Below are 17,678 nucleotides of genomic sequence, written 5' to 3' on the forward strand. Positions count from 1 at the left end.
TGGGGCCTATCATGGGGAGGGGGGAGGGGGGAGGGATTGCATGGGGAGTTATACCGATATAAATGAAGAATTGATGGGTGCAGCACACCAACATGGCACAAGTATACATATGTAACAAACCTGCACGTTATGCGCATGTACCCTAGAACTTAAAGTATAAAAAAAAAAAAAAAAAAGAAATAGGCAACTTCCTTAGAAATGATTTCATTGAATTTAAACTCATTTATATACATTCTGAGGTATAAAGTGATGTGAAAACAATGTTTTCTCTATTTAATGTGATCATACCTGGGAACCGTACAAAGACTTGGAACTTAAGACCTCTAGGTTCTCACCTTGTGATGGAGTGTGTAAGTTAAATGCCAAGAGGAAGTCAGGTTGTAGAAATCTGATCCAGTTAGACACTCCACACCTCCAGAGATGCAGGTCAGGAACTCAATGAGTACAGAAAACTACCATTACCCCGAGCCGAATTTATCTCTGTTGGGTAATGAGCCAACAACTCCATTCTTTCCAAAAACATGTGTGAACTATTCCAGTTTTACTAATAACTTTATTTAAATAAGACACAGGAACTTCTATACTGAAAAAATACAAAACAAAAGCCACACATTTCCTTGTGTAAAGCCATATTGTATGGTAACTCAAATACTGTTCAGCGCAATGGCTAGAATTAAACAGTACAATTATATACAAAATTTAAACAATTCCTGACAAATTTCTACAGCTGGATGTAGGATACATTTGAGCTCAACAACTTCTGGGAAATTTACATGGCAAAGCGTAAGCTTTAACACATTTGGTTCAAAACTTTAATATATGCTAAGAACAAATGTACAACACAATATTTAGTATCTCATGAGAAAATAAAAGCACATCACTATAAATACCGTACATCAGATTTAATCACCAAGAAAGCATATTCAGTCCATTTTTCTGAAATCGATATTGATACTATTGCATTTTATTTGGACAAAAGCAGAGTGTAAGATCAACATATTATGTAATGCTAAACCAGATATCAGAAGTTAAATGGAGCTCATATTTATCTTACGGAACTAGTAATTTTCTCCCTTTAACCATAATCTACAAAATAGAGTATTTTCATCAAGGCCTGAGATTATTAGGGTTAAAGGTATCTGCTGCTGAAAAGATTGTTTTAAAAGGTTCCCCTGTGAAAATGACAAAAGTAAACTGAGTCCTTTTTTCCATGACAGTCTCCTACAATATAACACTGACTAATTTAAAGGAGCCAGAATGCACCTTCAGGAGAAAATATTACGGCAAACTTTGGTGGAAAGAAGAGAATTGAGATCATGACAAAATAATACACAGAATACACACGCACACACACAAACATATACATATATATATCATTTCTTAAAAAAAAGTCAATGGTGTTGCTTTCTATAGACTCATCCTTCTTCAACCGTCTTAGAAAATAAGCAAAGAAAAACCCAGGAATGAATGAAGGGAACTGAAACGTTCCTTTAACTGTAGGCACATTGTTCCCCCAATTGTTAAGAAAATTGTGCCATATACTTTAGGTGCATATGAAACAACTCTAGGTTTTATTGAATTGAAAGTAGTGGAATACAAATACAAAAACTTCGCTTTTGGATATTCTTTGTACTGAAGAAAACAATGAAAGTTAGGCTTTCCCACTGACCAATCAGGAATGCCTCGGCTCTCTTCATACTTTGTGGAGAACTTGCGTCAAAAGTTTGCTTTTAAAGGCTATTTTCTTGAGTTTATGCTCTACTTCACATGTCACAAATTTCAAAACTATTCATGATTATGTATTATGAGGCCTAAATGAGATAGCTTCAAACTATTGCTCTTGTAAGTCACCAAAAAACCTGCTTATTTATGTTGCAACAATTCTGAGACCCAAGTATTCTATGTAAATGAAGATCATGCACCTAAACTGCTTGAGGAAAACAATAACCAAAAGTATGTCACTTTTTCACCTGCAAGATAATTTCCAAGGGAGAAACTAAACATAAATACGCGTCTTTAGATAAAATGGTAACAGTTATAACCCTGATGGCTAACATAAACAAAAAAAATCTCAACCATTCAGTCAAACACTTCACTTATTTTGAAATTAACTCTATAGACATTCCTGTCTTTAAATTTCATCACAATGTGGAATGTTTATGTACAGTCTAGTACTGAACATTTGTAACATTGTAACAGTCCTTTACTGAGCAACACCTGAACTTTTAAAAAAGCCACATGTACACATGTTGAAACAGTGAATGCAACAGTTGTTTTACTTGTAACCACATGACATAAGTGATGTCAAACACCACAGATTTTGCTGGTTCTCCTCATGTTCACCCATGTCCAGGATTATCATTCTCCTAGGATTGAATGCACTTCTTATTCTAAGAATGTGGAATGTAATGAGGAAAGGGAAATGCATAAAATAAGGAAAGGCAGAAGAGTGATGTTCCCTCTTTAGCTTTTTAGCTGTGAAATATTTAATATCCCAATATGATATACATTCCAAGTTACCTGAGTTTAGACTTCAACTGAAGTACCTGAAGCTAGGCCATAGGGTGGGCACTGTGCAACTGCTGTGGCCATTTTTTTTTTTTTTTTTTTTTGCATTGTATGTATTACAGAAGTTAGAAACAAACACCTGGATCAATTGTAAACATAATCCTGAAGTACAGTATTTTCCATAGGACAAAACACAGCAAGACATTTTCTGTTTAGACAGGCAACTTTTTGATATAGAGCTTATTTATACTGAAGAATCTGGAACAAAACACAGGACACAGTACTAATCTGTCAAACATACTATGAAATGCATAGTCTCCACTTAAAATGCTGAAAATGACACACATTTTGCAAGCATTACTGCTTTCCACAAAAACTGCTGAATAGGAGTTCCGTCCCTGCCAAGATCAGTGTTTAAGAGATACTTTATGATGCTGCTAAGTATTGGTGGTGGTGGTGGTGTTCAGAAAGTTTGTCACTCCATGCAGATAGATGTCTGAAATCTTGTTCCTAATCCATGGAACATAGGGGTGGAGGCCAGCTCCCCCTTTTTTAGATGATCACGTAGTTCTGAGCAGAGATGTGGTCCTCACCCTGCAGTTCCTGCAGAAGCTGCTGTTGCTGGGATGGCTGCTGGGCAGAGGCCTCCATGGAGCCCGCTGTGCTGGTGTCATCAGAAAGAGATGTAAATGAAACCCGGGATGAGAGCTGCTCAACGGTCAGAGCTGCCAAAGCTGAGCTCTGGCCAGAGTTAGGAGAGTTCTTGAGCATAAGGTCAGAAGCAGGTAAGAGGGGGCCTAGAAGTTTTACAGGACAGAAAGCTGATCCGGTTGGGATGAAATTAACCTTGTTTTTGTCAGGACATGAAAAGAGAGGGGCCGAGATAGGCTGACGAGACCTAAAACCATAAAACAAAATTAGATAATAAAACAAAATTTTATAATCACGAACACAGAACAAGTTAAGCATTTTCTGAATTAACTGGAGTTCTCTAAAACAGCTAAAATGTAAATGGCAGGAGATGGGTTAAGTGTATACAGAGGGATAAACATCTTCCATAGCACAAGTCAGTTGGCAGACTATTCATGCACACAGCACGGAAGTGGTATTTGAGACAAAAGGATTTTCAAAAGAACCAGGAAGACAAATAGAGATCATTAGTTTGCTTTTAATCATTTAGGAAGGTAGAAAAAGTCTGCTATATTATAACCGAAGATTTTGCAAAGTTAGAATGACCTTTTCTGTTAAGAAAAAGTACACCGGAGGCAGGGGGCATTAGTCCATCATGTATTTAGTTTTAAACACTTCCTCCTTTTTTCTTTCTAGATAGATCTCCACTAGTACAGATAGGGGGTGGAGTGGGGAGGGGAGAGTTTCAGTGTCTCCCAAAAAGCCAGTCAGTTCAACAGAGGTTGGGTCCACAAGCCCTTCCTCTCCTCCTGTTCCCAGGAGCTAAGCCACCAGCTCCTGCAAGATGGGTCCTTCTAGATTGCAAGAGCACTGCACCCTCCACTAGGCACCTGCACTGGAACAAAGGCATGAGGGCATCCAAGAACCACACAGTCTTCTGAGCTACTCTGCCCAGTGTTTACAGCATGAACCTCTTTTTCTAATCTCATTTCTAACTTACACATATTAAAATTTCATTAAGAAAACCCCTTGTGAACAGAAAGTCTGAATAAGCAAGCTAGATGCGGCTATAGGGCAGCTATAGGGAAGGAGACTAACCTCCTTCCGGCTTGTGGAGAACACTGTCTTTAAGCTAGTCACACATGGATATTAACTTTACTCCTAAAGTCTCTTTGTTAGCCGTCTAAATTAAGAGTTCTCGAAATGACAATTCTTAATGATTAAAAATAGATCTTCCAGGTAGTAAGAATAAGTTTCCAAGTTTCTTTGTATTGGCTTATACATTTCCAGCATACAGACTCCAATTCTCCTTCAGTAAGATCTCTCTTGCCTATTCAATTCTCTTTACATAATTTGCTTTTGAAACACATTATCAGCTGGATAGAGTAGTTGATTCATATGTAATCAACTGGTCTCAGTAAAAAGCTTTACAGCTATGCAGATCCCAGCTGACAGAAAAGACATTACTTACGCCATTTCCTCAAAGACCTTCACTCGCTCACATCCCTCTGGGGGTTCCCGTTTGAACATGTAGCTGTTGTTTGGTTTGGGAGATGAAGCATACTTGGGTAACGGTGAGCTACTCCCACTGTCTGTAAATTTAAAGCAGTTATATTAACTAGTGATTGAAAGCTCTTTTAAATTAAATTTGATTTCCAAACAGCCTTTTGCACAATTTATCCACTACTGCCCGTATGCTTTGACCACAGTCTCCTTTATTGCAAAGCTATTTCTTATACCCTGTGTAGTACATTTCTTCTAAATAAAAACTTCAATGCAACAGTAATCTGCCATACCACAGAACATAAAAAGAAGGACATTTTGGTCCAGAAAACTGCATTTTGAATACAACAGAGCTGTATTCCTGAAAACAAATATGTTATTTATTATGTATTTCAAGAATGCAACTGACGGGGCAATGTGCTTAAGTCATACAGAAGAATAAAACAGATTATAATGATACAGGGTTCTCTACATGCCTTGTCACTGCCCAACCAATTTAACAAAAATGAGTAATATTCATTACAAAAGTTCTTAGCTGAAAAGTTCTTTTTGCTAAATATCATGAATAACACGTATGCAGGGGAAAAAAACAAGCTTATAAAATGTCTCTTTCTACCTACCCAGCATAAAAAACATAATTTGCTCAGAATTTTACCTTTAAAATGTTTATAATAAAAGGGCTGTTTCAGCAGAATTTGTATTTTTGCTACTAGAAGACATGAGAAATCTCCAAACATCTCTACCTAACACGTTTTCTTCATATTTTTGGCCAAAAAGAAAATGGTCTATTCATGAAAAGCCATAAAACCCATATGCAATTTCTCCCTTTCCTACCTGGCAAGAGATTTTGGAAATTCAAATCCACTAAAATGTGTCATTATTTTTGTAAGATGCCAAGCTGTAAAGTCAGTAACATGTTTGTATACAATAGTCCTATTTAAACAAATTCTGACTTAATGCAAACCAATCTCCACTGCTAAAATACTAAGCACATGATCTATTGAAATGTATTATTTTCATCTATTTGAAAGACAGCACCAGTATCATAATTATGTACGTCACAATTTTGGTAAGTTGCTTTAGTGTAGAATACAGGACACAGTCCAATATTCAGAAACTGAGTAATAAGAATGTTTTATCATCATTAATGAAGTTATAATACACACTTAGGAAGAAGGCCTTTGATGCACACTAATACTTGTTAGTCTTGTGAATGCAGACTTATGCTTATATTTCTGGCTGGGAAACCACTGTCTGCAAAATAATAAGATTACACTATTGGGAAAGCTAGAAAACCACACAGTTTCTCTATCATTATTATGCATGATCCTACAGAGTAGGCACCAAATAGTCTCTTGGAAAAAATTAAGTCTCAGAATGAAATTTGGTTTCTTCATATACTTCATATATTCAGATTTGAGAATTTTCTTAAGTTTAATATTTATCCTATATCTTGCATGAACAAATGGGAGGGAGGAGGAGGAATAGGATTGTCTCTCTTAGCCTGATACAAAGCATAACTAGCCTGATTGGAGGTCTGAATTTGCTGCTCTATTTAAGCGAGGCTAGACAAGACTGGTCCATGATTAAAAAATAAAAATAAAAAATACCTCAAATTTGGTGTAATATAAAAAATATGGCTTGACCTTACCTTACTATGCAAACAGCAACAAACCAGGCAAAGGAAATATATGAGATCAAAAATATAAGGTAAGTAGGATATACCCCATTCTTCACGATGTGCGTATTTCACACTACATACGTGTGTGAAAACATCTCATGTACCCCATAAATATATACACCTACTGTGTATCCACAGAAATTTAAAAAATAAAATTAAAAAATACAAGTAGATATGGCATGAGATGCCTCCATGGAGATTACCGCTGGACATAACTTAGCCTACAGGGCACAAGCAGCATCAGCCTCAAACCATGGGCTTGATGCCATCAGCAGTCATGTCAGTAGTTAAGGATCCACCCTATTATCACGTAAGGGAAGTCATCTTGGCCACAGTTAGTCTTCTGTGTTCTTTTTCGTACTACATCATCAGGCCTATCACATTCTTTCTCTATTTTACTGATGGTTTCAGAGGACTTTCTCGTAACTGAAGGCTACATGTGAGTTGGATAATCTATCTGCAAAACTGATTATCTTCCTGTTAATCTAGAATGAAGTCATTTTCTTCTTAAAATATTTCTAATTTCAGAGGCTGTAAGTCAATTTTTTAACAGAGTTTTACCCTCTTAAACATATTTTGCTTTTTATATACTGCTATCCTAGACAGACAGTATTCAGTGTTATTATATCTTTCTGCCTTTTCAATAAAAATTGTTTTTTTAAAATTATGTATTTAATATTAGGTGGTCTGGAAAGGCAAAGCTTGAAAGAAAAAATTTTTGAGACTATAAACAAATATTTGCTAAATCTGGAGTTTTTCCTTCAGGTTAAGTATGCAATTGGAGAGACTGTAAAGAGGGGTCAGGGAATGCAGACATCTAGTCTGGGGCTTTAGCTCTTGTTGTATAGTTCTGTGTTACCTGGAATATAATCACCTCTCTGGATTTCTATATAATTAAAGGAACTGCCATTCATGAACTCTAAAATTCTGTGATCTTTAATAGTTCTGACAATCAAAGACGACATATTTTACATATGTATTTTTTCTTGCCTTACAAAGTGGCATGCTTTAAAAACAACCCATATGACCAACCTATGCTACTCATTCCAGACTTGAAAGTATAAAATATTACTATTCATTTAAACCTCTGTGTTGAATTTAATAGCCACATTTCAATAACAGAACATTATAAGTATAAATATGCCTGCTCAGGAGATTCAAGATGAGAAGTCTCATGGTAATCTTAATTCGGTCTCTTTTGTTTACCAGTAACAGTAAGTTTTCTCATTCTGGTATCTCGGACAATAATATAGGATCATAACTAGAAATACAATTGAGATTAGGTTAAATGTTACTTTATGACTTTTAACATCATAGCCAATGTCAGTAAGATTAAATGCAGTGAATATATTTACATATTTCTATATTCACATCTCATTTTTATATATAACAATCACTCAAGTCTGAAAATCAAGAATATGGAAAAATGTGATTGCTGTTTTATAACAGATCATACATATGCATTTGTACCACATTTACCATTAAAATACAAGTAGCTTATCAAATACTTTTAAACATATGATAATGAATTAAAGCTTAGAAAAATTAGAGAAGTTATTAAAGTTTGGAATTTCATATAGAAACAATATTCATTAAACTACATGTACTTGTATAGCTTGAGTTTTCTGAATTTCTTCTGACTTTTATTATATCTGGTATATTGTGGGGCCCACAATTCTTGTACACAAAATTGTACATTTGGTCGTACCATTGCACTTCAGCCTGGGTGACAGTGAGACCCCATCTCAAAAAAATATATATCACACATATAAAGGTTGATTCATTTATGCAGGTAGTATGTAAAATCTCTGCCATGGTTCTATTCTAGCCCTAAGTCTATAGATGTGCATTATCTCTATCATATTACTTTATCAAATTAAGTAAAATTAATTCTAAAACAAGCAATAATAGAACAGTGGTTCTAACCCAGTTTCTTTCACATTAGACTTACCAGTTGTTTTAAAAAGATCAATGTCTAGACCTCATTCCTGAAAGATTCTGATTTAATTAGTCTGGGGAGGAGCCAAGCATTGCCTTGGGGTGGGGAGGTGGGGGGTAAAGCTCCGAAGTGCCCCTGAAGCACAGCCATATCTGAGAACCAGTCATGAAATGGTTAAGAACATTAGTTTGGAGTGAGGCCACCTGACTTCTTCCCAGGCCTAGGTGCATGGCATAGGGTAAGTCTGATCCCTCTGTTTTTTGATTTATAAAATAGAAAATACCACTGACATGACAGCTGTGAAAACTGTATGTAAAAGGATTAGGATAAGGGCTGGGTGAGGTGGCTCACGTCTGTCACCTCAGCATTTTAGGGAGGCTGAGGCGGGAGGATCACCTGAGGCCAGGAGTTTGAGACCACCTGGTCAACATGGTGAAACCCTCTCTACAAAAAAAACAAAACAAAACCCAAAACCAAAAGACAAAAAAAGGATTAGGATAGTGCCTGAAACACAGTAAGCTCTGAATATTATTATTATAATAGTAAAAAGTAACACATCATTTCTAATCTGAATATTAAAAATGAACCATTCAAAAATTAAGTGCCTATTCTGCTCCCTCTTGACAGAAGAGAGTAAAGGAAATGTTTTTAATAGATTTGTGTACTCTACTCAGGTACAAACAGATAAAATTTTGTTTCTGAGAGAGAAGCATAATAATATCTGGAGTACTAGGTTGTCCAAGTTTATAACTGCCTGGCATGAACTCTGCCAGTTCAAGATGGCATCCTTTAGTGTAAAGAGATCTATCATTCTGAAATTAAAATCAATGCTTAAAGCATGCAGATTCTATAGACTACTATGCAAAGAAAATACTTTTATAGTATATGCAGCAATAATCAGTAGAATGTAATTCTTATTCTATCTTTCCCAGGTAATTGACTAGGAAAGTGAGTACACTGTTCAACCAACACTTTACTCAATGACATACTAAAGCATAAAATTAGCCAAAAGAGTTAAATTAGAAATATGATTGACTAAATAGTACTTAAACAAAATTACTACTCTAGTGTTAAAATACACTTATTCTGCTTCAGGAAATGAAATTATCAACTATAATGGGATTTGAAGGCCTAAAGAAATCAGGAGAAACACACAGTTGTATATCATTTATTGGCAATAAACTTTAAGAATCAGGTTGTATTACCAATTGTATTAAAAAGCCTGTGTTTTCAGTTAACTCCAAGACCAACTTGGAAACTTACAAGTAAGGAGAACATTTGGCTTTTACAAAGAGCCTCTAAGGTTTTTCTAAAATTCCAAGTTAACACCTTGTGAGAATCCTAAAGAATTGTAATGAACAAAGACATCAGTTATACGTAAGATCTCCTTTAGATCAGCATTCAGCAAAGAGTAAAGGGGAAAAATGACATGAGAACCTTTTGTTACTTACACTTAGAAACTTTGTTTCAAATCAGATTGTTTTTTAATAACTGGGACTCAACTTACATTCCAAGGCCTATTAATTAAATATTTATTATATGCAGGAGGTATTTTATATTTTGTAATCACTTATCATTCCACAAGTATTAATTAAATTGATACCAACTTACAAAACTAAGCCAAAAAATTACTCTTTAGTTTTTGTGTAATCCAAGTAAGTACAGTGCTTCCTTCCACAACATAATCTTGATATGCAGAACAACAGTGCTAACCATTATTGTTGATAGGCTAACTACTCACTCTAAATCTGATATGACAATTAAAAATGAAAACAAGTCACTTTTAATCTGATATGACAGTTAAAACTGAAAATGGTCCTCAAACCAATTTACAGACTAAAATAATGAGTCTTATAAATCTTATTGGTAAAACTAAACAAATTGGATTACACAAAATATTTTGTATCTTGTACAAAAGCAGGTATCTCAAGAAAATCACTATAATACAATCTTAATTTTTATATTGTCAAGTTTATTAAATGGCAAAATTTCCAGGAACATCAGTTGTTTAAAAAACAACTGAAATCACATTGTTCATGTTAAACTGCTCCTAAGGTATCCTGCAACTATGGTCTCCCAATAAGAGAGGCATGACACAATCTGCTGATGTGTAGGGAAAAAAAATCAGTGCAATATACATATTTACCTTTTATCTTTAAAAACAAGTAAACTTTACTAACATTTAGGGGAAAAGAAACACTGGAACTTCTAATAAAATTTTCACTACAATTTTAAATGTTCACTTAAATATTTACTGAGCATTTACTATGTTCCAAAGAGTAGGCAAAGCAAAATGCTATCAATGTTATCAGTGCAATATTAGATACAATTTAGTATTTCCTCTTTTTAAAAAAAATCTTGCTAAAGGGAAATGGTCTTATAATGTCTTTAGGCAGAAACCAACATGGAATCTTAAACATCATTATAGTCACCTTAAAGTCTATTCCATCTCCAACATTTACTACCTTATTAATGATGGTAATCATTTCCACATCTCCCATGCTGGAACTTCATAAGAACTTTGCTGTTATCCTGATTTCCTCCTCCTCCCTCACCTCATACAGCTAATCAGCCACCAAATGCTGTTGACTCTTCTTCAGCCCCTTTCCTCCAGTTCCTCTGACCTTGCTATGCCTCCTCATCTTTGCCCTATACCTGTGGTCTCCCAATTAAGAGGCATGAAACAATCTGCTGACATGTAGGAAAAAGTATCAGCAATTAAATATATTTATTTTTACATTTATACATACTTTTTATCTTTTAAAACAAGTAAACTAACAGTTTGTAGAATGAATTATATACATATGTCACCTAGAAATATATAAACTTTTATTAGGGGTACAGATTCAAAATTGCTAACAAGGGTATGGAATAAATAAAGTTTGAAAATCACAAGACTAGACTATTAACATGGCTACTTATCTTGTCCTCCTACTGCCTCTACTTCTGTGTCAATGTGAGTTATAGTTCTTAAATGTGAAGCTGGTCATATCCTTTAGCTGACAAAGGATCTTTCCTTGGCTTTTCATTTCTCTTAGCAAAGCTTACAGGAGCCCTTATGAAACAGTGAACTTTCTAACTCTCCAGTCGAACTGTTTTCTACTTCCACCATTCACCCCATACCCCAACCGTGCAATATCTTACTGTTCTCTACACACTGGGCCCTTTCACAGCTGAATGCCCATGTAAAGACTATTCCTTCTGCAAAGGTAGCAAGATGTAGTATCAGGTTCCTACAGAATATCTTTGTTAGCAGTTAGATGCCATGGAAGTTAGCTAGGTTACTTAATTTCTCTAACCCTCAGATTCTGGGACCTTTAAATAATGACCGTGTCACCGACCTATAGGACTGTGGTGATACTGTTGGAAATAATACAAATAAAATCACCTGAACACATTTAATCATCATAGCAATTCTATGAGGCAGGTATCCCCAATTTATAGGTGAGGAAATTGAGATACATAGATTGAGTAGCTTGTCCAAGGGCACATAATTAAAGTGGTAGAGCAGGGATTCAACCTGGCTGCCCCAGAGTCAATGTTCATTATTGTTAGGCTATCTGTTTCACTAAGTTTGGATCTATCTCAACTCCAGTGTCTTCATTAGAGACGTGAGGAGATGACCAGATGAATCAAGTTCTTTCCAATCTAACATTCTGTTTCTAATTAAAGGCTTATAGCTCAGCCGAGAGCTTCATTGGGTCTGCCTTCTGTCAGTGTCACAAAGAGATAGTGTAAGGAGCGGTCCCTATACTTCTCAGAGGAACACAAAAGATAATGGGGGAGGAAAAATCCAACAGATTCCCTTTTCCTTGAACCTAGTTGACACCTATTATTTTCCACCCAGTTACTATCAGAGTTTACTGGTTACCAGCAAGACCAACAGCAAGAAGGGGAAGATGAGACAGTTTTGGCAGTTACTTCCCTTCCCCTTATTTCAACAACAAATTTGAACTTCATGGCCTCTTTCCCACCAAGAGCCTATCACTAAATTTAGCATAATCTTAGTAAAGCAATGATCAAAATATGGTCATTTATTCTTGTTGGAGCTAACATCATGGTAAATAGATAAGCGATTAAATGAAACATATATGCAGGTATGTTAAAAATTTTTGATTTGCTTATATTCTAAACTGAGCAATAATGGCTAAAACTGAGTTGTATACCTAAGTAGTTTTGAATTATGAATAACTCATAGACAGCTATCACAGTATCTGCCATTGGTACAGTTGTTAACATTTTCAGAAAGAAGGGACAAGAGCATTTACTGGATACTTATTTTGTGCTGTTAGACACTGGAATGTATGTATCTTAAGATGCTGTCTTGAAAGATAGGTAAAATGACTTTAGGGACATAATTCTAGAATAGATCAATTTTAACCTATAGACTAACTCCTTTGTTGGAATAATATCTTTATACTCTGTACTTTTACCACCAAAAGGTTCCTCTAGGATAATAAGCATCATAGAACCATATCAAGAGAATATTTTGATAAACACATCCAGGTTCAAAAGCAGTGATTTTTCAAGGTGTGGTAGCTCAAAGAAGTGTACCCATCATATCTGGTTTTACAATATAAACCCCCAAAAGAAAAGTGCCATAAAATCTTGGCTGATTACCTAAAAAATAGAGGGTTAAAGCATAGTAAGGGCACAGGTCAAAAAAAGGTCAAGAAATAGAACCGTAGAGATAAATACAAGTATGTTAAAATGTATGTATAAAGGAATAGGAAGATGCCAAAAGCAGTCTGTTTCAAAAGTCTGCCTAGGGTCAAGCCTAGACCCTGGAAAGACAAAATAATACTTTTTTTTCTCCTAAGCCCCTCCAAGGGGGGCTCAGTCCTAACACTAAAAGTTTAGCAATATGAATATTTACGAGTTAAGTCACAGAATGAGTTAAATAGGTTTATATGCATTGGCTTGGGAAACTCTATCCACATAGTGTACACTGTTCCTTCAGGAAAATATAGCTTAAATTACAAGTAATCAATTTATGGATTCTTGGAATACAACTCTCAGTAGTTGGCCTGAATAAAATGATTCCATTTATTTCATGATTATAATAATCAATGTTTCCACAATATCCTGCAAAACTGCAGAATTTTGTAACAACTGCATAAGTGAACTGTGCCAAAGATCAATGATAAGTAGCTGACTGAAGTCTACATTTTGTGGCTTGCCCAGCACCAGTTTGGCTACCATCAAGCAATGCTGGCAGAGCTGCTTAAGAAACTAATATTCTGACACTGCCATCTGTATTACATAAATGGCTATTTTTGTTTCTTGCATTTTATTTTGGGTATGATAATGTGGAAGAATGTAAGCTACCTCTGAGGGTACATTCTGATGATGTCAAGATGAGTGCTCTTATTCTGGATCTCCGAATTCTCCGCACAGAGAAGAGCAGTAGTAGTTCCTATGGCTATTAGTTAGCCTGGAAACTTTATACATGTGACCAGTGTGACCAAGTTGCCTTCAATCTTTAGGTTACTGGAAAAATCCAGTAAAAAATCAAAACAAAACACCAAAAACCCATTCACTTGAAACAAGTCTCTCAACAGTTCAAACTTTCTTGACAGAGTGTTTTTGTCCTGGCATTGCAATCCACACAGGCAAAGGAAAAAACCAATGTGCGATGCAACTAAAATTATTTTATAGGTCTCCAATGATACATAATTCATAGCAAATAGATGTTAGGAACACACAAAAATAACATTAGCAAAGTCAGAAAAGGAATATGTATATAAAACGAATAATAGAAAAATAATCAGCTCACCAGCACATCCCTCATTAGGGCAGCTATTCACTGCAGCTATCCCTCTCCCCTCCATGTCTATCTAGGCTCCTATAGATGTCTGAACTAGTTACTCTACCACAGAACAAATCTCTCTACAGCAACTGCAGAATATGTAGGTACTCCAAATCAAATCAATTCTAATTGACTTCAAAATTATAGAATTCATTCTGTTTTCATAATGATGAAAAGCTCTAGGAAAGCTATACAGCTTCCTTTTATGTCGCTAATAAACAAAACACCAATTTATGATTTGTTGTAGAAAACATACATTATAGGAAATAATTAGTATCTTTTTTTGAGATGGGAGTCTTGTTATGTTGCCCAGGCTGGAATGCAGTGACGTGATCTTGGTTTGCTGCAACCTCCACCTCCCAAGTTCAACTGATCCTCTTGTCTCAGCCTCTTGATTAGCTGGGGCTGAAGCTGCATGCCACCACACCTGACTAACTTTTTGTATTTTTAGTAGAGACGGGGTTTCACTATGTTGGCCAGGCTGGTCTTTAACTCCTGACCTCAAGTGAGCTGCCCGCCTTGGCCTCCCAAAGTGCTGGGATCACAGAAATAATTAGTATTTTTTAAAAACAGCAAAACTCAGAGTTTGGGCTTTACATGAAGAAGAAACGAAGAAGAAGAAGAAACTAGCCTACAGTTTGAATGACATAACATATTAGTTCCAGAAATTGTAAAATTTCTGGACAACTCCTTCCTTTACACTTTTAGTATTCTAAACATCATTGTCTAATAGTGTATTATTTGCTTACATTCCTAATTACTTCCTACTAGACTATAAATTCCTTAAAGACAGATACCACATCTTAATCCTCTCTATTTCTCCACTCTCTAGTACAATATCTGACATACAATAAATGCTCAACAAGTGTTCCTTAAATAAACTAGAAGTACAACCTCAGTTGAAATACATAAATTTCAACTCCCAATTCTAAAATACCTATGTGTGCATACTTACATATATAAAAGGGATAGGTGCTATTTTCATTTTCTTTTTATAATATTTGATTTGTTTGAGAACTAGAAACCTTGCATTGCATAACAGAGGGCTACACAGTATTCCAGGGAGTAGCAACATCAACTTGATCTTAATCACAAAATAATGCCTCTCAGCTAAATATGGTAGATATTATGAAACTGATGTCATAGGGCTTTAATTCTCAAACTGAGGTGATCTTGTAGAAAACAGAGAAATGTCTTAAATAATTCTGAAACCCATTCTATGTTTTTAAGTTCTAAAGAGATTTTTAAAAAATCACTATTAAGCAACATTCATCACCACTAATTGTTTGCCATGTGCCAAAAAGTTGTGCTATGCATTTTGCTGTATCTCATGTAACCCCAATAATGATATGAGGTAGGTATTATTACCCTATTTTACTAAGAAATATTTTTTAACTATTAGGAAAAAACCTTAGCTTTAGAGATGATCTGAACCAATGTTCTCATTTTACGTATTAAACAAACAAAAAAAAGGGGTTGGGTATAAAGAAGTTAGTGTTATGCAGGCATATATCTGGTATGTAAGAACAAAAGGACATAGAGGAAAATATCCCAACAAAGGCAAACTTAGGAAAAGGTCTAATCTGTCTAAGAAATGGTCAGAATTAATATTGTTAGATAATTGACACAAACTAGGCCAGAGAAGGTGATTTTGACAAGCTGTGGAAGTTAAATAATTGATATTTTTTCCTGAAACGATTAGGGAAACTAACAGGTGATAATAAAGGTGATTATTTTTATAGCAGCAGCTACCATTCATTAAATCCTTGAGAATTAATGCAGGTTTTATGTCCAAACCTTCACAGGATTTTCAAATGCATTCCTATGGTCCCAAAGCCAATGCTACTCTTAATTTCTATGCTATAACGTCTCCTGCAAAAGACCCTGGCAGGAGAGTGACATGATTATACCTTCTCATAATAAAATAGATTATACATCTTTAGGAAAAAGAGCTATTACATATTAAAGAACACACACTGTTTGAAACTTATGATGTAAGTGAAGACCTGTGAGCTACAGAAACCACTATTCACTGAGAGGCCCTGAAGGCAATCTCACAACTAGTTAACCAAAATGGAACTCATCTACCATCTTCTCAATTCATTTTCTTTTTGGTTCAGCATCTCTCAATTATCCACAGTATTAAAGAAAACAGAACTCCAGAATTAACTGTCTAGCTGTACTGCCACCATTATTTCTACTTTTCATTTTTACCCCAGGTACAAGTGTTAAGTAGCAAAAGTGGCCAACCTGAACTGTACTTATCCTTTCTACTGGCATAACAAAGAATATGAGTTTGGAATCAAGACAGACTGGTTTCTCCATTTACCACCTACACAACCTAAATCAAGTTACTATTATCAATTCCATTTGCTTTCAAAACATTCCTACTGGAAGCAAGATGTTTTATTGTGAAACATCCACATTAAAAGGTTGTGAGGAAATGATTAAAGGTGTTTATTCTCACAGGATGCTTCAGTGAAATGAAAGTTTCCTAGTCTGACATTTTAAGACATGGAGACTTCCCACGTGAAGCCAAGAGATACCTGGTACTATATTCAATATATCCTTAATGAAGGAAAGGGGTCCACAAGGCCTTCAATAACGAAAGAGTCAACAAGAAAGGGGAGAACTGTTAAGATCTACCCACATATAAAAGCAGAGGACAAAATCCAAAGTAGCTTCCACTTAACATCTAAGAAGAGTTACATATAATAAGTAAAAGAAGTCAGACGCAAATAATATATACCACATTATTCAATTTGTATGCAGTCTAGTAACAGGGGAAACTAAATTATAGTGATGGAAGTCAGCGAAGTGGTTACTTTCAAGTGGAGAGAGGAAGGATGCTACTGGGGAAGAGGTGCAAGGAGCCTTGTGGGATAATACATATCTTCTATATCTATACTTGACCTAGGTAGTGGTTTCATGAGCACACACATGTAAAAATTCATTTGGCTGAGCACTTATGATCTGGGCATTTTACATACAACAACACATCAATCATAGGGGATGGGGTCAATTCAGAACAAGGACCGTAAAACTCCTAAGATTTTATAACCATATAACTTTGTATAGTTTTACATTTTTGTTGCCATTGACCTATTTCTCTATGGTGACAAGCAGTGAATTTGTTATAAACATAAGTTCAGTGTTTCTTTGCAAGTAGGTAGGAAGGTAGAAGCTGGGCAGTCTACATGGCCTTCTGTAGCTAGGTCTTAGGGGGCTAGAAACAGAAAGAACCCAGGGAGTGTTGGCAGACAAGTGGTGGTAGACACAATGATAGAAGAACATGGAGAGATAGTTGGGCTTGATAGGAAATAAGAATCCCAGAGGGTCTCAACAGTTAATAATTTCTCTACATACTATAATATAATCCCTGATGTCCTGTAGGTACTCACTGAGCTTTATAAACTTGGTTAAAAATACACTCTTTTCCAACAGAATTTTTAGAAATGATTTCCTCACAAATCAATCTGATTATAAAATCTACCTTTAAGCTTGAGAAACATAAACTTTACCATAACCATCATCTGCTCTGGACAATACCAAGGAAAAGACCTATGTATTATATGAAGTTGTACACACTCCATTTTATGGCTTTCATT

At 35.4% G+C, this 17,678-nt stretch overlaps 1 protein-coding gene across 5 annotated transcripts in view; it reads right to left on the bottom strand.

Annotated features, from left to right (window-relative positions):
• Nucleotides 1-536: 536 nt before the first annotated feature.
• The window catches only part of GLCCI1 (glucocorticoid induced 1), a 129,206-nt gene continuing 112,064 nt past the window's right edge, over nucleotides 537-17,678 (bottom strand). For all 5 annotated transcript variants that reach the window (XM_023224882.2, XM_023224883.2, XM_023224881.3 and 2 more), the window contains exons 7-8: nucleotides 4,610-4,730; nucleotides 537-3,406 (exon numbers count right to left, since the gene is read on the bottom strand). In XM_023224882.2, the coding sequence (XP_023080650.1) occupies nucleotides 3,061-3,406; nucleotides 4,610-4,730 (467 nt within the window). In that variant the 3' untranslated portion in view covers nucleotides 537-3,060. The remainder of the gene's footprint in view (nucleotides 3,407-4,609; nucleotides 4,731-17,678) is intronic.

The sequence above is a fragment of the Piliocolobus tephrosceles genome, chromosome 8, assembly GCF_002776525.5.
Source record: "Piliocolobus tephrosceles isolate RC106 chromosome 8, ASM277652v3, whole genome shotgun sequence".
In the NCBI taxonomy this organism is placed as follows: Eukaryota; Metazoa; Chordata; class Mammalia; order Primates; family Cercopithecidae; genus Piliocolobus; species Piliocolobus tephrosceles.